The sequence below is a fragment of the Mirounga angustirostris genome, unplaced genomic scaffold (genome assembly GCF_029215605.1).
Source record: "Mirounga angustirostris isolate CCGP_5_RB_7025 unplaced genomic scaffold, mMirAng1.0.hap1 SCAF_5, whole genome shotgun sequence".
NCBI classification, from domain to species: Eukaryota; Metazoa; Chordata; class Mammalia; order Carnivora; family Phocidae; genus Mirounga; species Mirounga angustirostris.
In genome coordinates, this window is record NW_026991713.1 from 9,740,534 (window position 1) to 9,761,639 (window position 21,106).

Consider the following 21,106-nt stretch of genomic DNA (forward strand, 5'->3'; position numbering starts at 1 on the left):
CATTTACATCCTGTTTACATTTGTATCCTCCAATTTCTTCTGAGTTCTTCTCTCCTATATCAGAAGGTGAGCTTATGAGGTGGAGCCTCTATCCATCTCCCCTAGAGCTGGTCCATTAGAGGCTGTTCCCTACCAGCTCCTCCCTTTCACCAGGAGCTGGGAGTCAGCAGACTCTCACACTTCTGTATGATCCTGGACGCGCTTCTGAACTTCCTGGAACCTGGTTCCTTACCTCTGAGGACACCTGCTGCCAGTCCCCCATTCACAGGGCTAAGCTGCGGGAGACAAGAGTAGGAGGGCAAGGTGCTGAGGTCTGTTCCACACAAGTTACAGGCTTTCAGAAACTGCTGACCATCGTAGCCATCACCAGGCTAAAGCTCTGGGCTCTGTCCCCATCTCAGTGCCCTCCCCCTTAACTTTGGGAGCTGGGTTCCCTCTTACTGACTCCCTCCTCCAGCCACAGCAGCTTGGCTCACACAGACTTAGGCGCAAATTCCCTCTCTAGGAATGCAGCCCCCCACCCCCACCACTCGACAATACTGCCCGACGACTCGGTCCCTGTCAGGTCCAGGCTAGTCCCAAATCTCTGAAGGACAGCAGAGGAATGTGGGCAGAGAGACTGTTCTGTTTCCAGTCAGCCTTGGCGGATGCCCAGGAAGCTGGAATGCTTCTCCTGCAGGGATGACATTTCCCCACAACTTAAAAACTCTGTCTCTGGACAGCCAAACAGAAGCTTAGACTCCAGGGTCCACTGACTTCTTTAAGAACTGCTACTTTCATTTCTCAGTCACTTTGGCCACAGACAGATTATATACCATCATTTAATTTTGAGAAACTAAACAGGAAAGTAGCACAAAAATAGAGTGTTGCCGTGGAAGGCTGGGGCTCGCCACTGAGAAGCTGAAGCCAGAAGAGGGGGGTGGATTCGGCGAACAAGTATTCTTTAAAGGACAGAGAGAGTAGCCCGGGGGGGGGGGAGCGGGCAGAGAACCAGGAGGGCTGTTCATCGGAGGCCCCCAACACAGAGCTGTTTAGAAGTGCTCCTGCCACACCCCAAACACCAGCGTGAGCGGTGAGGCAATGAAGTCCAGCTGCTTCAGCCAGCGGCATCAGTCCAGCGAGGCGGAACCTGGGAAGAACCATTCGTACATGAAGTGACCACTGGCAGCCCCCCAGGGCTCGTTCCTGCTCACCGCCCTGGCCCGGGGTCCTGGTTTCTGCCAGCAATGGTGTACCTTCCTGTTGCCAACCTGAGGGGGGCCTTTCGCCCCATTATATGACCCTCTCTCCCAGTACCTAATCCCCTAGTTAGGCTACAAAACACCCTCAGCCACATCCCACTCCTCTGGTTGGTGGACTTCTCCTAACGAATGTCCTTTTCTCCTAACGAGTATCTTCAGGGGCTCATTTCCTCCTGCGGCTGACGCTCTTCAGCTCCTCCAATTCCTTCTCCATTAAGTGGGACTCGGCGGTGGTCTCGGACAGCTGAAATGAAGGCAGGGGACTGTAAGAAAGCAGGACCCTGGGCGCCTGGGTGGCTCAGTCGTTAAGCGTCTGCCTTGGGCTCAGGTCATGATCCCAGGGTCCTGGGATCGAGCCCCGCATCTGGCTCCCTGCTCAGCGGGAAGCCTGCTTCTCCCTCTCCCACTCCCCCTGCGTGTGCTCCCTCTCTTGCTGTGTCTCTCTCTGTCAAATAAATAAATAAAATCTTTAAAAAAAAGAAAGAAAGCAGGACCCTTCTGGGCTGTGTCACGTTCGCAAGGGCAGCTCCATGCACTGGGGAAAGACCCCCCAGCCTCTCTCTCACACCACCGATGCCCTCCACCGAGGGAACCCCTTGGAGAACCCCCAGGGCCTCCAGTACATAAAGAACAGCCACGATCCACCCTCACAACATTCTGGTCACCTAGGATTGCTCGGCACTCGCTTCCTTAAAGACAGCAGGCCTCAGGATGAAAAAGGCAGACAATGGGCCATCCTAAGGCTAAAGAATTAGGGTCTGAATTGTTTCTGAGCTGTAGCTCACATAATGGTGATTAGGGGAAAAAATCCTTGAAAAAGAATGCCACTTTCCTCATTAGGATCTTTCAATGGACTTTAGAGTAGAAAGTGGAAGATACTCAGGACAGGGACAGAAACTTTACTCTCCAAAGTAGAGGTCAGCTTACTGCGGGGGGAAAAAGCTACACTTCTGAGCAATTCTCTATTCCAAGTGCTTTACTTGAACTATTAACTCAGTATGAGGCATCATACTCATACATTGGTGCCTATTTCACTGATGAAGACACTAAGTTTCGACACACGGAGCCGTGAAGTAATTGGCTGAAGTCACAAAACCAGTGGCGGCACTGCACAAGGAACCAGGCGGGTTGGCTCCCGAACGCGTGACAGCAAGGGCTCTCCTGTGTCCCAGTCTCCTCTCACCTGCAGCCCCAGGCCCAGCCGCCCGCTGGGTCTTTCGCAGCCACAAGGAACCGAGAGCATCACAGAGCGTGCTCCTCAGCAGGTCTGGGCCCGCGTGATAAGGGACACCTCCAAGCCATGGGCAGACGGTCCTTCTTCCTGGAATGCCTTCATCCCATCCTCCATTCCTCCCTTTATCCTTCCACATTCAGCTCAAGTATCCCTTCCTCCGACAGCCTCCTGACTCGACAGAATGACTTGTTCTCCTTCCTGTGCTGACACCCGGCCCAAAGCAGACTCCAACTGTTGCCCTCACCATGAGGCCCTGTCGCTGTGTGTGCCTACTGCCCACCTCCCTGCTAGACTGTGAGCCCTTGAGAGCAGGGGCGCTGTCTGATCTGGATCTTTAGATTCAAAGCACCGTACCCGGGCTTGGATGGAATGACTCGCGATGGAGCCTCCCCACAAGAAAAGCCTAGGCAGGGACGCCTGGGTAGCTCAGGTGGTTAAGCGTCTGCCTTCGGCTCAGGTCATGATCCCAGGGTCCTAGGATCAAGCCCCGCATTGGGCTCCCTGCTCAGCAGGAGGCCTGTTTCTCCCTCTCCGGCTCCCCCTGCTTGTGTTCCCTCTCTTGCTGTCTCTCAAATAAATAAATAAAATCTTAAAAAAAAAAAAAAGCCTAGGCGTCCCTTCCCATTGCCCTCCTCACCATGTCCAGCAGGATGTCCACCTTTAGCCGCAAGAGATTGTTCTCTTCCTCCAACTGCTGGTTCCGCCTGCGGAGGCGCTGGGCCTCCCTCCTGTCCACACCGCCACTAATCCCCACCTCTGGGGGAAGGACAGAATGGGCAGTTACACGGGGGCTTTTGCTTCCACGCTCTCCGTGGACACCACGGCAGGAGATCAGCCCACCTGCTATCCACTGGCCATTTTCAAACTTCAGGCTTTGTCCCGCCAGGTTCATGGTGGGGGTTCCGTAGTCGAGGCCCAGCTCCACCTCCCGGGTTGACCGATCCAGCTGTGGACGAGACAGTCCCACTAACTGTGTGACCCCGGCAACTCATTTCCTTCCTCTAATCATCACCGAGCACATTTTCTCACTTTTGTTCAAAGTCAGAAAATCAAATAAGGTACAACAAAAACTTTTACACTATAAGAAGAAACCTCCTACTTTATTATACATGTTTTCCAAAAAAACTATATATGCTGAAATGTGAATTATTTGACATCTGCTGGGCACTTCACATCTTTTTTTTTTTTTTTTTAAGATTTTATTTATTTGACAGAGAGAGACACAGCGAGAGAGGGAACACAAGCAGGGGGAGTGGGAGAGGGAGAAGCAGGCTTCCCACCAAGCAGGGAGCCTGATGCGGGGCTCGATCCCAGGACCCCGGGATCATGACCTGAGCCGAAGGCAGACGCTTAACAACTGAGCCACCCAGGCGCCCCCAGTTTAAGAAATCTTACTACAAATTTTTAATAAAGTAGAAAATCCTTTTTAGAGGTAATAAGCCCCTCCGTTATCCGTTGCTTACCATGGAGCTCCACAGGTCATGGAAAAGGCGTGAAATGCTAACTCCCAATCCGTCGTTGTAGCTGGTCTGTAATGGGTTTGAGTTTCTACCACTCACTCAGCAGCCACGGGGCACCGGGCCTAGGACTGGGCGTTCCGGGATGAGCGCAACCAGCCCTGTGCTCTAGGAGCCGCCTCTGGAGCTCCAACACACCCTTGGATGCCATTAATGGTGGCAAAACATCATCCTTTGAGAAGGAATTTGATTCTCAGACACAATTAAAATCAATTCCTGGCCAGGTCTTGGGAATAAAGTGAAAGCTAGCTAAATAGTACCATTTGGAGCCAAAAATCATCCTGCGACTGACTGTCTTACTAGGTTCTTGAACATGCTCTGATGATGACTTCCAAACAGGAGTTAAAAATGTTTTTTTGTGGGGGGTGCCTGGGTGGCTCAGTCGGTTAAGCGTCTGCCTTCAGCTCAGGTCATGATCCCAGGGTCCTGGGATCGAGTCCCACTTCAGGCTCCCTGCTCAGCAGGGCAGTCTGCTTCTCCCTCTCCCTCTGCCCCTGCTTGTGTACCCTCTCTCTCTTGCTCACTCTCTCAAATAAATAAATAAAATCTTTAAAAAAAAATTTTTTTTAGGTTTACTTATTTAAGTAATCTCTATACCCAACATGGGGCTCAAACTCATGACCGCAAGATCAAGAGTTGCATGCTTTTCTGACTGAGCCAGCCAGGTGCCCCAGGAGTTAAAAATGTCTTTAGCAATAGCAATAATATGAATTAGAAGGATGTCCTCCTTACAAGGATGCCTCTGGAGAACCACACTTTCCCTCAGAGACCAGGCTTGATGCTCCAGTCCCTGCACACTGGGATGGGCCCCAGCAGTGATACTCACATTATGCAGGCTGGAGAGAGAAGCGGACTTCCGAGGGGGCGTCTTCTTGGGACTGAACGTATTCCCAAAGAGAGGCATCTTGGACCTGATGAAGGAAAGGTTGATGCTCCCTTCTCCTACTGTCAGAAAAAGTCACAGATACAAACAGATGGGTCAGTGACCTTACGCCACCAACCTCAAATCATGAAAACATATATCTTACCACGTGGCTCTTAACAATCCTGGTGATGGTGCACATGTGTTGAGAGCTCACTAGGGAGAATGCTCAATGAATCCCTTGCATGAAACACCTCAATTCTCACAACCACGCTTTGTTTACTCCCCTTGTTATCCCCACTGAACAGATGAGGTTTAGAAAGACTAAGGTCCTAAGTGGTCACTAGAATTTCAGTGCAGGACTGTGGGGCTCTACAGTTTAGTCACCACAGGCAAATGCCTAACTTGCCTGTTTCAAGTTTTGTCATGAGGTGACATGACCAGATTTACAGTCTAGCACAAGGAATGCAATCTTGCTCGTTCCTGGACGCTTGTGAGAATCACATGTAGGGCAAGAGCCCCTGCACAGACTCCATTTTTTATTTTTATTTTTTTTAAGATTTTATTTATTTGACAGAGAGAGACACAGCAAGAGAGGGAGCACACGCAGGGGGAGTGGGAGAGGGAGAAGCAGGCTTCTTGCAGAGCAGGGAGCCCGATGTGGGACTCGATCCCAGGACCCTGGGACCATGACCTGAGCTGAAGGCAGACGCTTAATGACTGAGCCATCCAGGCACCCCACAGAATCCATGAGAATGGTGTCCCTCACTCAGTCCTATGTCAGAAGGCCACCTGTCCCGTGTGGCAGGTGAGGTGTCCAGTGGAAGGAGGAGGCCCACCACATGGCAGGGCTGACAACACCGCACATTTGCTTTCAGCACATTGCAACCTACTGCAATTCACACAGGCCCAGTGAAGAGGATTTACTGACACTGCCCCTTTTGGGGATGGGGAGGTGGGGTAAATATTTTTGTATATTTATGTGTAACACAGAAAAGTATACAGATTGTAAATGTATGGCTTCATGAATTTTTACTACACACACACACCGCCCCGACTCCTGTGTAGCCACCCTCCAGATCAGGATATGGAACATTTCATCACCCTGCCTACCTCGCCCAGCAGCTTTATATCCAGGGATTCATGCATTATGTCTTCTTCTGTGTTTGTTTTTTTTCACTTGATATCATGTTTGTGAGACTTGTCTGTGTTCTGTGTAGTTAGAGTTTGTTCATTCACATTGCAGTAAAATATTCTGAGTAAGTGGACATTTGGATTGTTTTGTTTTTGTCAATTAGAAACAGTAATGCTAAGAACATATGTGGACATGTACTTCTGTACACGTAAGTATACTTCTCTGATTCTATACCCGGGGGTGGAATTGTGGAGTTGTCGAGTATTCATATATTCAGCTGTAGTAGATACTGCTAAATGGTTTTCCAAAGTGGTTGAGCCAATTTATATGTCCTACCAACAGTGTATGAACTTTTGAACTTTGGGCATTTCCTATCTTTTTCCTTTTATCTATTCTGGTAGTTATGTAGTTGTACTGCATTGAGTGCTTAAATTGCTTTTCCCCAATAAGTAATTAAATGGAGCACCTTTTCATATACTCATCGGACATTCAGATACTCTCTTTTGTGACATGCTTGTTCAAGTCTTTTGCCACTTTTCTACTGGGCTTTCTACCATTCTCTTATTGATTTGTAATGGCTCTCTCTATATACTGACTGTAAGTCCTTTATTGTAGAGAGAGAATACTGAAAATATCTCCCAATCTGGGACTTGTCTTCCTGCTTTCTTATTGGCTTCTTTTTGATTAAAGAAGTTCTTTTTTTTTTTTCTTTTAAAGATTTTATTTGTTTATTTGAGAGAGAATGAGATAGAGAGAGAGCATGAGAGGGGGGAGGGTCAGAGGGAGAAGCAGACTCCCCGCTGAGCAGGGAGCCCGATGCGGGACTCGATCCCGGAACTCCAGGGTCATGACCTGAGCCGAAGGCAGTCGCTTAACCAACTGAGCCACCCAGGCGCCCCTCAAATTACTCTCATATTAATAACTAGTGGGGTACATCATAAAAAAGAAGCATTCTCATCCACCATATTGGCAAAACTTAAAAGATGAATAATATACAATGCTCGTGAGGGTGTGGATAAAAAGACACTTTAGTTTTCTTTAGGTGGAAACATAAGATACTGTAATTTTCCCAGTTAGGCAAAACCTAGCAAAATTTTAAACGTGCATACTTGGGGCGCCTGGGTGGCTCAGTCATTAAGCGTCTGCCTTCGGCTCAGGTCATGATCCCAGGGTCCTGGGATCGAGCCCTGCATCAGGCTCCCTGCTCCACGGGAAGCCTGCTTCTCCCTCTCCCACTCCCCCTGCTTGTGTCCCTCTCTTGCTGTGTCTCTGTCAAATAAATAAATAAAATCTTTAAAAAAAATAAAATAAATGTGCATACTTTTTGGCCGCCAAATCTAAAAATTTATCCTCCAGAAAGAATTGGACATGTACATACATATGTTCCCTACTGTTGGTAACAGTGAAAAATAAAAAACAGGGCGCCTGGGTGGCTCAGTTGGTTAAGCGACTGCCTTCGGCTCAGGTCATGATCCTGGAGTCCCGGATCGAGTCCCACATCGGGCTCCCTGCTCGGCGGGGAGTCTGCTTCTCCCTCTGACCCTCCCCCCTCTCATGTGCTCTCTCTCATTCTCTCTCTCTCAAATAAATAAATAAAATCTTAGAAAAAAAAAAAAAAAAGAAAAAAAGAAAAATAAAAAACAATCCAAAATGTCTACCAATGGTTGGTATAGCCAAATACACTGTAGCACATTATAACAGAATGCAACAGGACAAGTAAAAACAATGAGGCAGCTGTGTATGGACTGACCTGGAAAGACCTCCAACACACTTTAAACATTTAGAAAGCAAGATGCAGAACAATGTGTATACTATAATGCCATAAGAGAAGACAGAAAGAAAAAAAAAAGGCAAGAATATAGGTGTGTACATTAAAAATAGAAAAAAATCTGGAAAGATACACCAAACTGCTCACTGTGGTTAAATGTGGGAAGGGGAGTAGGATGTGGCTTTAGTGAAATCATCTTTTTATAGGTAAAAAGTGGTGGTTAAGTGGTAGCAATTTCATATGCTATAATAATATTGAATTATACTGGGCGCCTGGGTGGCTCAGTCAGTGAAGCGTCTGCCTTCGGCTCAGGTCATGATCTCAGCGTCCTGGGATGGAGTCCCGCATCAGGCTCTCTGCTCAGCGGGGAGCCAGCTTCTCTCTCTCCCTCTGCTCCTCCCCTTGCTCGTGCTCTCTCTGTCTCAAATAAATAAATAAAATCTTTAAAAAGAAAATTTTTTTAAAATATCGAATTATATTAAATAAATATACTTCTGGGGGCGCCTGGGTGGCTCAGTCAGTTAAGCCGTTGCCTTTGGCTCTGGTCATGATCTCTGGGTCCTGGGATCAAGCCCCATGTCGGGCTCCTGGCTCAGCAGGGACTCTGCTTCTCCCTCTGCCCCTCCCCCTACTCGTGCGAGCGTTCTTTTAAAAAAGAAATATACTGGGATGCCTGGGTGGCTCAGTCGGTAAAGCAGTTGCCTTCCGTTCTGGTCATGATCCCAGAACCCTCCCAGGACCTGGGATCAAGCCCCACATTGGCCTCCTTGCTCAGCAGGGAGCCTGCTTCTCCCTCTGCCTGCTTCTTCCTCTGCCTGTCGACCCCCTGCTTGTGCTCTCTCTCTCTCAAATAAATAAAGTCATTTAAAAAATTAACAAAAAGAAATATACTTTTGGATTTAATAAATTACTACAATGATAATATGTTAATTATCAAAAAACAAAACAAATGAACAAAAAACAACTAAAAAGCAGCCCCTCCCCTTCCAAAAACCTGGAGACATCTGAAGAAGGAAAAATACTTGGCCAAGTTGTTCTTGCAAAGCCTGCAATCGTGCTAAGAGTACTACGCCTAAGCCTATCACTTGGACACAACAGACCAAGTACCAGGTCTAGCTCTGCCCCTCAATTTCATGCTAAACCCTGGCCAAATTACTTTCTTTCTCAGGGTTTTAACAGGGGCGCTTCCCTTGTGACCTCATTAATTCTCATAACCCTTAAGCAGAGAACTATCATCAATATATTACAGGTGAGGAAAAGGAAGTGTCTGGACGAGATGCCTTTTAAGTCATACCCAATAATCCACAAACAACTTTGACTGAGACCCTAAGATGCTGGAACATTAGTGTGGACCCTGAGGCCCCAGCTGAGCCCCTTGGCCCAAGGCAGCTGTCTCTCTAGTGAAACTCCCTGGAGAGAGAGGGCTCAGTTCTAAGAAAGAGAAGGGAGAGCATCTGGGTTCCAATCATGGCTCTGCCGCGCAGCCCCACTGGGACCCCAGAACTTATCTTCTCTGGGCCTCAGGCTGATTTATAAACTGGGATAACAACACTACCCACTTACAGGTTATTATAGTGTTTATAAAAATCGGTGGCATTTGATGCTCGCAACAACCCTGAGAAATAGATCGAGGTAAGTATGTCCCAGGCAACAGATCAGACAACTGAGGCTTAAAAAAGTTAAGTAACGGGGCGCCTGGGTGGCTCAGCTGGTTGAGCGACTGCCTTCGGCTCAGGTCATGATCCTGGAGTCCCGGGATCGAGTCCCGCATCAGGCTCCCTGCTCGGCAGGGAGTCTGCTTCTCCCTCTGACCCTCCTCCCTCTCATGCTCTCTGTCTCTCATTCTCTCTCTCTCAAATAAATAAATAAAATCTTAAAAAAAAAAAGTTAAGTAACTTGTCCCCAGTCACACGGTGGGAAGGTAGTGGAATTGGGCTTCCAATAAGGTCTACTCCTCTGCGCTGGTAATAATCACTTCCTCACTGCGCAGTGCCTTACAGTTTGCAATGGGCCATAAAATACATTATCCTGTTTTAATCTAACAAGAAGGTGAGGGAGTAGTTTTTGGCTTTCCCTGGATTCTCAAAAGAGTTCAGAGCTAGCCCAGTACGTGCCGCGCAGATACGCTGCCACCCCGGGCCGCTGGACTCAACTAACGCTAGAGAACAGACGTTCACACGCACGCCTTTAAGCCTCTTCGCAGCCGATTTACCCGGAGGAATTACCAGCCCAGTTTATGATCGAGGCGAGAAGGGCGGTGACGGGCCTGGGGTGAACCCAGCCTCCGCCCCCTGTCCCGCGCCCTCGGGCCGCTCCAGCGGCTGGGAAGCCCTGGGTCCCCTGGGAAACGCCCGCGCGTCCCACCCCTCCTCCGGCCCTGGGGCGACGCTGTGCTTAGCCCTAGCGCATCCCAGAAGCCCGGGTCCAAACGCGCACCAATACTTGCCGGAAACCGCCTGCAGGGGCCCGCGTCACCCGCCTCGACCACGGCTCCGGCGCGGCTCCGCCCCCTCCGCCTTGTGCGCATGCGCAACCCCGCCCCGGACTCTACCATCGCGGGAGGCGGGGGGGGTGCCCGGCGCGGTGGGGTGCACAACGGGAGCCTACGCGAGGCACCAGAAACGCTTGAGGACTGCCCTCGGTATATCAAAGAGACTCCGGAGGGGATGTCTCCTGGAGTCACTTACGTTCCCCGTGCTATAGACTGGGAAGAGGAACCACAAACCCATTGGTCTGGTCTCCACAGCCACCTGGGGCCGTCACCGTGGTAACGGCGTCTCGCGGGCGCCGCGGTGGCTCACCACGGTTCCATTGTTGTGGGAAAGGTGGAAGTGGTGACAGCGCCTGGCGTTGCCTTGAGAACGCCAGGACTCACAGTAGCAAAATGGGCCTCTCCCCGACGCCCCTCCTCCTCTTCTTCCTCCTCCCCGACCACAAAGCAAAGGGCACCCCTTCCTGGTGCATGTGGGGGCAACAGGTGTCGGATGTCCCATCCAGGACTTTGCGGGGTCCGCTGAAGGACCCGTGGCGGAGACGGCCCCAAGTTCGTCAGATTCCGCCTGTGTCTTCAGGTAAGACGTACAGACAGACGACGACCCTCCCTGCCCTCTTCCGCACACTGCCACCTCCCCACGTCCCGACACTGATCGGCTTTTACAAGCAGGAGAAACTGAGGCCCAGGGACCACTTCAAGTGGCACAGTGAGCAAGGGCAGGGAACTACTCTAGGATCAACGCCAGATCTCCTGAAGTCCTGACTGTGTATTATTGGTTCCATTTGAAAAAATAAGAAACTCAGAGCCATTCAAGGGATGTTTATTGGGTGCCTAGTGAGTGCACCAGGTCGTCCATCCAATGAGAGCCTGATCCCATGGGTCTCTGGCTGCAAGTGCAATTTTCTTCCAACTACACCTCAGTGCATTGAAAAGGGGAGAATTCTATGTCCTAGAACCAAACTGCACGGTCTAACCCAGCACCATCCAATGGAAACATACAGGGGCCACATGTGTCATTTAGAATTTTCTAGTAGCCATATTTTAAAGATTAAAAAAAAATAAGGTTATATTAATTTGAGCCTTTTATTTAACTCATATGTCCCAAATATTATCACTTCAACATATAATCAGTGTTAACATATAATGATTTCAACATAATCAACTGCTTCAGTTTTTAAGTTTAAATTAATTAAAATTAAAATTTCAGTTCTTCAGGCACACTAACCAGATTCCAAGGGCTCAATTTCACATGTGGTTAGTGGCTACTGTGACACACAGATCTAGCCTTTTCCGACCTGTCTACACTCGCTCCCCTCTTCTTGGATGGTATTTCCCCCATCCCCCTTTATCTAGTTAACTCCTGCTCTTCCTTCAAACCTTGACTAGATCCATACCTAATATCAGCTTATCTCACAGTACTGCATCCTTCCCTTCAAAGCACTGGTTGTAGTTATAATTCACAATTATTTATATAGTCATTTGATTATTGCATGTCTCCCCTGGTAGACATAAGCTCCATTAAGGAAGGGATCAAGTCTGGCTTAGCTCACCACCCTGTCCCCAGTAAGAGCACACTGCTGGCTTGTGTTGGGCACTCAGTAAATCGTCATTGAGTGGCTGAAGTTTAAACTGAACAAAAGTCTGATTCCAAAATCAGCATCGTTTTAACTTATTTAAACATTAAAATTGTTTGACGTGTTAACTTTAAACAGGGGACATTCAAATCCCAGGTGTCAGAATATGTGCAACACGAGGGCGGAATGTTTGTTATTCTTCCACTTGTCTGCCCCCAACACAGCACAGTGAGGCCCACAGGGTAGATAGTCAGTGAAGTTCGTTTTGTCCCCCATCCTTTTTCCCTCCCCAAGGAGTGACGGTAAAGGCTTATCATGTTTCAGAGAATACCTAAAAGGGTATGATGAAAAATTCCAAAGAGAACAGAGTGTGTATTTTAAACATTTCTTTTAAGAACCATAATAATAGCCAATTCTTCCATTCGGCATGAGTAAGAATGTTAAGCTAAAGCAAGAGGCTTCTTGACAGGGGCGCCTGGGTGGCTCAGTCATTAAGCGTCTGCCTTCGGCTCAGGTCATGGTCCCAGGGTCCTCGGGCTCCCTGCTCGGCGGGAAGCCTGCTTCTCCTTCTCTCGATCCCTCTGCTTGTGTTCCCTCTCTCTCTATGTCTCTCTCTGTCAAATAAATAAATAAAAATCTTTAAAAAAAAAGAAAAAGAGGCTTCTTGACAGAGTCGCCGTAAGCCTGCTTCTCAGAGAACATGCCATAGTCATGCTGGGGAGTGGGTGAGAGGAAAGTGAGAAGCCCTGCAATGCACCTGCCTCCTCCTTACCCTCTCCCCCTTGCCTACATAGCGAAAGGCTAGGAGCTAGAAGGAGGAAATAGTACTGACCTGGGCCTGGGACAGCCTTTCCTGCAATCCAGCTGACTTGGGACAGCCCCAAGCTTCTTCGGACTAGAAAGAAGTACGGTGAGTGAGTCTAAGATGGAATCAAATATTAGTGAGTGTACCTAATCCCTGCGAATTAACTTGCCTAATGGAGAAAGATGTGGAAGCAAATAATTCCAGTTCAGAATTATAAGTGCAGTAATGGGAGAGATGAAAGCAGAATCCCGAACTTCCCAGGGGAGGGGCAGTAACTAACGGCCTGGAGTAATTCAAGAAGGTTTTCCAGGGGCGCCTGGGTGGCTCAGTCGGTTAAGCGTCTGCCTTCGGCTCAGGTCATGATCCCGGAGTCCCGGATACGAGCCCCGCATCGGGCTCCCTGCTCTGCGGGAAGCATGCTTCTCCCTCTCCCACTCCCTCTGCTTGTGTTCCCTCTCTCTCTGTCTCTTCTCTGTCAAATAAATAAATAAAATATTAAAAAAAAAAAAAGGTTTTCCAAAAGAGGGGTGTCCGGGTGGCTCAGTTGGTTAAGCATCTGACTCTTGATCTCAGCTGAGGTCTTGATCTCAGGGGCCCGAGTTCAAGCCCTGGGTTGGGTTCCATGCTAGACGTGGTACCTACTTAAAAACAAAAACCTGTTTATAAAAGAAGGTTTTCCCCAAAAGATATATCACGTGGGATGAGCGTGGAATAGAGGGAACAGCATGTGAAAAGGCATAGAGGCACCGAGAGCATAGCAGAGCAAGGACCAGGAGGAAGTTCAGGCGGGCAGGCCTACAGGATGTATGGCCGGGGAGAAGAGCCAGAGCAGAAAGCACGAGCACAAGGAGAGGAAAAGACAATGTGGTGAGCTCCTGGAGTAATTTTCCCCCTAAACTACCTTTTCCCTCTCCTTCCATTACATATGAGCTTATTGAGGGCCGATCTGAGTCTTACTTCATTAGAACCAGGCCTGTGCCCCCGGGCTCCATCCCTGGAAGAGCCACAGATGGTAGTATGAACTCCTGGCCAATAAGCAAGGACCCATGGAGAGCAGTCCAGCCAGAGTGTTCCGAAGCCAGGAGGAAGAGGAGTAAGGAGGCCAGTTTTCTGGGAGGGAGCAGGAAGCCTCAGGTAGATCAGGAGCCTCATGCTGAGGAGATAGACCCAGAGTCGCAGAGTCCTAGCATCTGAGAGCTGAAAAGGGTGTTAGGAATCTAATCCAGATCTCTGACTTGGCAGATGAGTCTCAGAGAGATGGGGATTTGGTTTCCTTTCTAACTTGGAAACTGGTTTGCTGGGCGGCCTGGAGCCCTGGCCTTTTCATCACTCTCGTCTCCTTATTTTAAAAACTAGAACAATTTTCATGGGAAACAGGGCGGGGCAGGGGGAGCATCAACAGGAAAGGAAAAGTGTATATGTCTGAAATCCCTCAGAAGGGCTTGTCAGACGATGGCCTCCGTTCCCCATGGGGCACGCAGCAGGTGCCTTGCCATCAGCCCCGCTTTACCAGGTGAACGTGGTTGTGTTTTCTTTTCTTTTCTTTTTTTTTTTTTTTTAAAGATTTTATTTATTTATTTGACAGAGACACAGCGAGAGAAGGAACACAAGCAGGGGGAGTGGGAGAGGGAGAAGCAGGCTCCCCGCTGAGCAGGGAGCCCGATGCAGGGCTCGACCCCAGAACCCTGGGATCAGGACCTGAGCCGAAGGCAGACGCTTAACGACTGAGCCACCCAGGCACCCCGTGGTTGTGTTTTCTAAGACGTTCTATGTTATCTGTGATTTCCAGGAGGCTGGTGGAACAGAGAACAAGATTGGAGTAGGAAATGGGAGGCTCTTAAGTGGAAACTTACTGTTTTGTCCTTTTACAAGAAACTGGACAATGGCTTATTTCAGGAACATGGATGTCATCAATGTCACTGCCTTGCCAGTGGTGCCCGTGGATGAGCACCTGACCGTCTCCCTCGGGACACGGGATGCGGTGAAAAATGCCCTGAGGAAGAGTCTGGAGGACAACCCACCCTGTATCCTTCTTTGGTGCCGTCTACAATCCAGGCCAAATGCACCTGCCACAGAGGGGTAACCAGCGCCTGCGTCTGTGACTCGCACGATCAGCTCCTTTCCTTCTGTGCTCATTAAGTTTTTTCAGTTCGTTAAGCCCTACCTATCCTCTAAAAGAACCTGTGAGACTGTGACGGATTGTTTGATTTGAGTTTATTTTTCTAGGATAATCAGGGCCCCAGAGGAAGAAGTACAGGGAAACATTTGTTGAAAGAATGGGGAAGAAGATGAAAAAAAAAAGCTCTTTTTTTTTTTTTCCATCGTCTCATTCTTTCTCTTCTGTCTTCCAAAGAATTATAGATAGCAACTAAGAAGTCCCGGTGTAGCCCTCTGCCCCCAGATAGGTGAGCTGAAGACCCAACTTTGTTGTTGGTGTTCTCACTCCAGTTGACCTCGCCTCATCACCTGCCCCACCTTCTGCTTGGGCTCCGAGTTTGCCCTTTCTGGCATCCCCCCACCCCGCCCCCGCCCCCGCCCCCGCCCCAGGCTCTTCCAGCATCTGACTTCTCTAGCCCTGCTTTCATTGATCCACATCTCACTTCTGACTCTGCACTCTCTGCCAGGGACCCTCAGAAGCCCATCTCTGGAGGACCTTAGAGCTCATCCGGCAAATAACCCTCTCGGGTTATAAATAACCCCAGGTCGTCTCATCTCATCAAGAGCTCATTGACCTTCGAGTCCTGCTGCTGCATGTGTCCCTCTACATCCCCTCTCCTTCTGCACCTCTCAGGGACCCCTCTCGAGATGAGCACAAGCGATCCCATCAGGGTCTGCTTCAGGGACTCACTTTCCCAGGCCTTTTTCTAATGTCCCCTCTTTCTTCTTAATCCCTCACTCATCTCAACCTAACTAACCCATTTCACTTCCTGTGATTTGTCATGTCCCTCCTTGGCATCTTCATTTGTCAAGTATCCTCCATCTGTAAGAACCCTTGAGGGTAATGGAAATAAGAGTGAACCCTGCTTTATGTGGAGGCAGTGAGGAGTGATAGGATTATGGGGCTTCTATAGAAGATATATCCTAGACCAATTGAGGCCAAGACAGAAAGAAACGCAAGCACAGAGAGGGTAACAAGAGGGGCCCTTGAGCCGAGCAGAGATTTCAACAGTGATAAACAAGGTCAAGATACCCTCTGACCCAGTCATCCCTCACCTGAAAATCTCCCTTGAAGGAATAATCCAAAATACAGAAACAGCTCTCTATGTGCATCACGGCATTATTTTTAATTGTAAGAAATTATGAACAACTTAAATATTCAATAGCCATGAACAATTAAGTGCGTTAAGGTGCATTCTCTAAATGGATTCATAATGCCATTTAAAATATTACAAGGATTGGGGCACCTGGGTGGCTCAGTAGTTAAGTGTCTGCCTTTGGCTCAGGTCATGATCCCAGGGTCCTGGGATCAAGCCCCGCATTGGGCTCCCTGCTGGGCGGGAGGCCTGCTTCTCCCTCTCCTACTCCCCCTGCTTGTGTTCCCTCTCTCGTGTGTCTCTCTGTCAAATAAATAAATACAGTCTTTAAAAAAATATAAATATATAAAATATTATTAGGATTATTTAGCTTTATGGAAAATGATCATAGTAACGAGTGGAAGAGAAGTCAGAGTCCTAAAGTAGGCATTCACTGAGACGATAATTATGTAAAAAGGTATGTATATAAAAAATACTGGAAGGAAATCTCCCCAAATCCTAACAGAAGTTGTTAGTGTGGTAGCCTAATGGATGATTCCTTTTATATTTTCTAAGGTGTCTAGGATATGGTTAATTTTCATCTAGAATTCATAAAGCAACTCCTTTAAAACGCTAAAAGAAGTGTGAATGTTTGTAAAGAAAATAGTTAAGTAGAGAGACAGCTCAGAAAGAGAGTGAGCTAGGCTAGCCTGCCCCATGCCTGTGTGATCAGTACCCAGAGTGTTTCCTTAGCAGACCCCCCTCCCAGGCTGCCTTATTGGCTCCATACACCGGGTGAACCAAAGGATTGCTGAGCTCGATCTGAGTCCCAGCCTGTTGGCCAACAGCCTGGTGAGTTATGGGTGCTGAGACGAGGCTTCCCGGCAGGAAGGGCTCTGGGGGCTCCCCCATTTATTTGAAAGCACATTTGCACAATAGAGATCTCAAAGATATTTTATTACTTAGCAAACTTAATTTTTTTGGAGGAGTTTTAGGTCCACAGCAAAATTGAGCTGAAAGTACAGAGTTCCCATATACCCCTGTCCCAACGCATGGGCAAGATCCCCATCACCACAGTGGTACATTTGTTACAATTGATGAACCTGCATGGACACATCATTATCACCCCAAAGTTGTCATTTACATTAGGGTTCTCTCTTGGTGCTGTACATTCTGTGGGGAGAAATGTGTAATGACATATATTCACCTTTGTAGTATCGTACAGAAGAGTCTCACTGCCCTAAAAATCCTCTGTGCTCCTCCTCTTCACCCCCGCCGACTCCTCACCACACCTGAACTTTCTGCTCTCTCCATAGTTTTACCTTTTCAGAATGACCTAGAGTTAGAACCCTACAGTACTCTGGCTTCTTTCACTTAGTAATAGGCATTTAAGGTTCCGCCATATCTTTTCATGGCTTGATAGCTCATTTCTTTTTGGCACTGAATAATATTCCTTTCTCTGGATGCACCACAGTTTATTTACCTGTTCACCTCTTGTTTGCTTCCAAGTTTTGGCAATTACACCCAAGGCTGCTGTGAACATCTATGTGCAGGGTTTTGTGTGGACATATATTTTCAGTTCATTTGGGTAAATAATGAGGAGCGTGATTCCCGGACCATCTGGTAAGAGTATGTTGAGTTTTGTAGGAAACCACCAAACTGTCTCCCAAAGTGGCTGTACCACTTTGCATTCCCAGCAGCCACAAATAAGAGCTCCTGTTGCTCCCCATCCTCACCAGCATTTGGTGTTGTCTGCAGGCTGGATCTTCACCATTCTAATCAGTATATAGCGATATCTCCTTGTTGTTTGAATTTGCAATTCTCTAATGACATGTGCTATTGAACATCTTTTCATATGCCTGCTTACCATCTGTCAATCTTCTTAGGTGGGGGTGCAAGTCTTTGCCCCATTTTTTGATTGAGTTGTTTGTTTTCTTATGGGTGGGTTTTAAGAATTGTTTGCATATTTTGGGGAACAGCCCTTTACCAGATGTGTCTTTTGCAAATATTTTCTGCCAGTTCACTCCGATTAAAGCTCCTAACCCCACCCCCCTTGGCAGCTTGCTTTCCACCAAGTCCCTCTGTCCCTGGGGCTCTGAGCTGGTGATTGTCTCCACAGGTTTCAGCTTCACCCTCTCCCCCAACTTTTCTAGCGCTGACTTTAGGGGTCAGTTCATCTCTTGAGTCCATCTTTTTGTTTTGTTTTAATTTAAATGGCAAGGGATGTATGTTTATTCTAAAATACTCAAACTGGGGCTCCTGGATGGCTCACTTGGTTGAATGTCCAAGGTCCAGGTCATGATCTCAGGGTCGTGTGATCGAGCCCCACATTAAGCTTGGCTCTCAGCGTGGAGTCTGTTTGGGATTCTCTCTCTCTCCCTCTTCCTGCACCCCTACCCCCTGCTCACACACTCTCTTTCTCTAAAAAATAAAAAATAATTTTTATTTATTTATTTTTAAAGATTTTTATTTGTTTATTTGACACAGAGAGATACAGCGAGAGAGGGAACACAAGCAGGGGGAGTGGGAGAGGGAGAAGCAGGCTTCCCGCTGAGCAGGGAGCCCGATGCGGGGCTCGATCCCAGGACCCTGGGATCATGACCTGAGCCGAAGGCAGACGCTTAACGACTGAGCCACCCAGGCACCCCCCAAAAATAAATACTTTTTGAACAAATAAATAGATAAATAAATAACTCAAACCATCTACGAGTATATAAGTAAACTGTGAAAGTCATTTCACTCCCAGCCCTATTTTCCTCCTTAGAGGTGACCATAATTAATTGTTTGGTATGTATCCTTCCAGAAGTTTTTTTATACATTTAAAAATGTAGAACACATATATTTAGGGTTATTGTTTTCTTTTTTTAATGTGAGTAGGGTCATACCATAAATACTGTTTTTTAACCTGCTTTGGTTTTTTTTTTTCTTATTCATTTACTTTTAGTTACTTTTAGCATAAATATCTCTTGGAGATTCTTCAAAGTCAGTACTGTTGACCTGCCCCATTCTTTTTGTGGCTGCATGATATTCTATACGTGGGATGTGGCATAATTAATTCAACTATTCCATTTTGCTAAATATTTGCGTGGTATTTTCATCAGAGTGAACGTGTGAATATTTCTGTATATGTATCTTGGGGTTCATTTGCAAGTATTTCTGCAGGGAGAGTCCTAGAATTGAAATTTCAGATTTTGGTAAATAGTCAAATTGTCTTTCACAGAGGTTAAGCTGTTGTTTACTCCTGCAGCAATGAGACCACTAGTTTCAGTCGCCCTCCCCCAGCAATTGAATTGTGACTAAAGGCAAAACACACACACACACACACACACACACGCTATTTGGAGTGATTGCATGGACATTAAGCAACCTTTTGTGTGCGTGTGCGCGTATCTGCGTGATTGCATGGACATTAAGCAACCTGTGACGTATCTGTGGGAGAGAGCAGAGCCCTAGAGGCACAGGATCCAGAATGAGGTTGTCCAGCTTTAAATTCCTGCTCTGTTGTTTTCTCGCCTTGTGACATTAGGCAAATTATTTAACCTTTGTGAATCTCTTTTCTAGAAAATGAGGATAACAGTCATAAAGTATCTCCCTCACGGGGCTGTTGCAAGAACTAGAGGAGTTAAAACTCACAAAGACCCTTAAATCAGGGCAGAGAAGAGTGCCTGGCTCACAGGAGGGACATTCTATATGTACAAACGTGTAGGAGAAAAGTCTGGAAGGATACACACAGTCAATGGGGTCAGTTCTGGAAAGGGGGGTGGGATGGAAGGCAAGTAAAACCGTTTTTTACTCTAAATACTTCTGTGGTGTTTGGGTATTTTACAACAGAAATGTATTTGTATGTCAATTCTGTGTTTTTTGGGGTTTTTTTAATGATAATTTTAAAAAGCAGGAAAGAGAATATTTTGCTCCCAGAAGCAGGATCCGGTGGCTTTTCAAGATTGCCCAGCCTTGGCATATCTCCTCAGGTGCTCTCTGTTGCTAGTCAGAACCAGGAAGGGACTGGCCCGAGCAACCTTGGGTCCTCCTATGACCTGGAGGAAGGGACCCCTTGCCTGTCCTTCCTGTTCTCTGCCCAAGTAGCTGGTCAGCTCTGTCAGGTCTGCCTTCTGCCCCCGGAGCCCATCCCAGGCTACCCTGCCCAACCTCTGTTGGCTACAGTTCACCCTGCCCTTTATTCACCAGGCGTGACCACTTCTCCTGAGTCAGCACCTTGGCCAGACTGGTTTCTCCAGCCTCCATGCTGCCCTGCCGGCCGGCATCTAGCACGGAACCTGGTGCGGAAGTGCTTTATAGATGCATACTAATAAATGAGTAAGCCCCAGATCCTCCTCCCTGCATCCCACATGACCATGTCCTATTTCTGTTCCCTCTTCCATGCCCTAAGTGTGGGTTTCCCTCATCTCTGGCCATGAACCTTGCTTAGCTCTCCTTTCCAGCCTTCCTCCCTTCTGCTCTCTGCCTGTAGCTCATTACTCTGGAAAGGCCTTCCCCGCATCCTCCACCCCAGGACTAGCGTAGGTGCTCCTACTGTCCCTCCCCACGGCAGCACCCATCACCTCATAATCACTGGCTTCTCCCCACTAATCCTCGAGCCCTTGGAAGGCAGGGATGGCAGTCACTGCTCACCACTGCATCCTTGACATGGGCATGGCGTTGGCCTTTAGCAGGTGCTCAGGAAATATTTGTGGAATGAATGATAATGGTTGCAAATTCTAGCTTCTCTCCTGTACTTCAGCCTCATATTCCCAGCTACCTGGAGCAATGACACTGAGACCTAACTGATCATCAGACTCCCCTGGGAGGTTTTTAAAAACTAAAAGTGACGGGTGCCTGGGTGGCTCAGTCGGTTGAGCATCTGCCTTTAGCTCGGGTCATGATCTTGGGGTCCTGGGATCAAGTCCTGCGTTGGGCTCCCTGCTCAGCTGGGGAGTCTGCTTCTCCTTCTTCCTCTGCCCTCCGCCCTACTCATGCTCCCTCTCTCTCTCTCTCATTCTCTCAAATAAATAAAATTAAAAAAAAAAAAAGACTAAAAGTGGGGCGCCTGGGTGGCTCAGTCGGTTAAGCGTCTGCCTTTGGCTCAGGTCATAATCCCAGGGTCCTGGGATCGAGCCCCACATCGGGCTCCTGGCTCAGCAAGGAGCCTGCTTCTCCCTCTCCCTCTGCCTCTCTCCCTGCTCATGCTCTCTCTCTGTCTCTGTATCTCCGTGTCTCAAATGAATAAATAAAATCTTTAAAAA

At 48.0% G+C, this 21,106-nt stretch overlaps 2 protein-coding genes across 13 annotated transcripts in view; one reads left to right on the top strand and one right to left on the bottom strand.

The window, feature by feature from the left end:
• Window positions 1-803: 803 nt before the first annotated feature.
• Window positions 804-10,270, bottom strand: CBY1 (chibby 1, beta catenin antagonist). Of its 12 annotated transcripts, none has more exons than XM_064590604.1 (6): window positions 10,204-10,270; window positions 8,023-8,174; window positions 4,819-4,903; window positions 3,316-3,421; window positions 3,113-3,231; window positions 804-1,485 (listed from the first exon to the last, which is right to left on the bottom strand). In XM_064590604.1, the coding sequence occupies exons 3-6, from the start codon at window positions 4,894-4,896 to the stop codon at window positions 1,405-1,407; spliced, it is 384 nt and encodes a 127-aa protein (XP_064446674.1). In that variant the 5' UTR covers window positions 4,897-4,903; window positions 8,023-8,174; window positions 10,204-10,270; the 3' UTR covers window positions 804-1,404. The 12 variants fall into 12 exon arrangements, with proteins under 12 accessions (XP_064446674.1, XP_064446673.1, XP_054362790.1 ...); XM_064590603.1 differs by having other exon boundaries at window positions 4,819-4,937; XM_054506815.2 differs by having other exon boundaries at window positions 4,819-4,937; window positions 10,194-10,251.
• Window positions 10,271-10,356: 86 nt separating this feature from the next.
• The window catches only part of FAM227A (family with sequence similarity 227 member A), a 70,671-nt gene continuing 59,921 nt past the window's right edge, over window positions 10,357-21,106 (top strand). The window contains exons 1-3 of the mRNA XM_045875987.2: window positions 10,357-10,828; window positions 14,420-14,654; window positions 16,633-16,715. Of these exons, the coding sequence (XP_045731943.1) occupies window positions 14,513-14,654; window positions 16,633-16,715 (225 nt within the window). The 5' untranslated portion in view covers window positions 10,357-10,828; window positions 14,420-14,512. The remainder of the gene's footprint in view (window positions 10,829-14,419; window positions 14,655-16,632; window positions 16,716-21,106) is intronic.

Coding starts and splice junctions, on each gene's coding strand:
- CBY1 (XM_045872517.3), bottom strand. Junction 3,422..4,818: donor CTCTCTCCAGCCTGCATAAT/GTGAGTATCACT, acceptor TCTCGTCCACAG/CTGGATCGGTCAACCCGGGA. Junction 1,486..3,112: donor TGGACATCCTGCTGGACATG/GTGAGGAGGGCA, acceptor CCTTCATTTCAG/CTGTCCGAGACCACCGCCGA.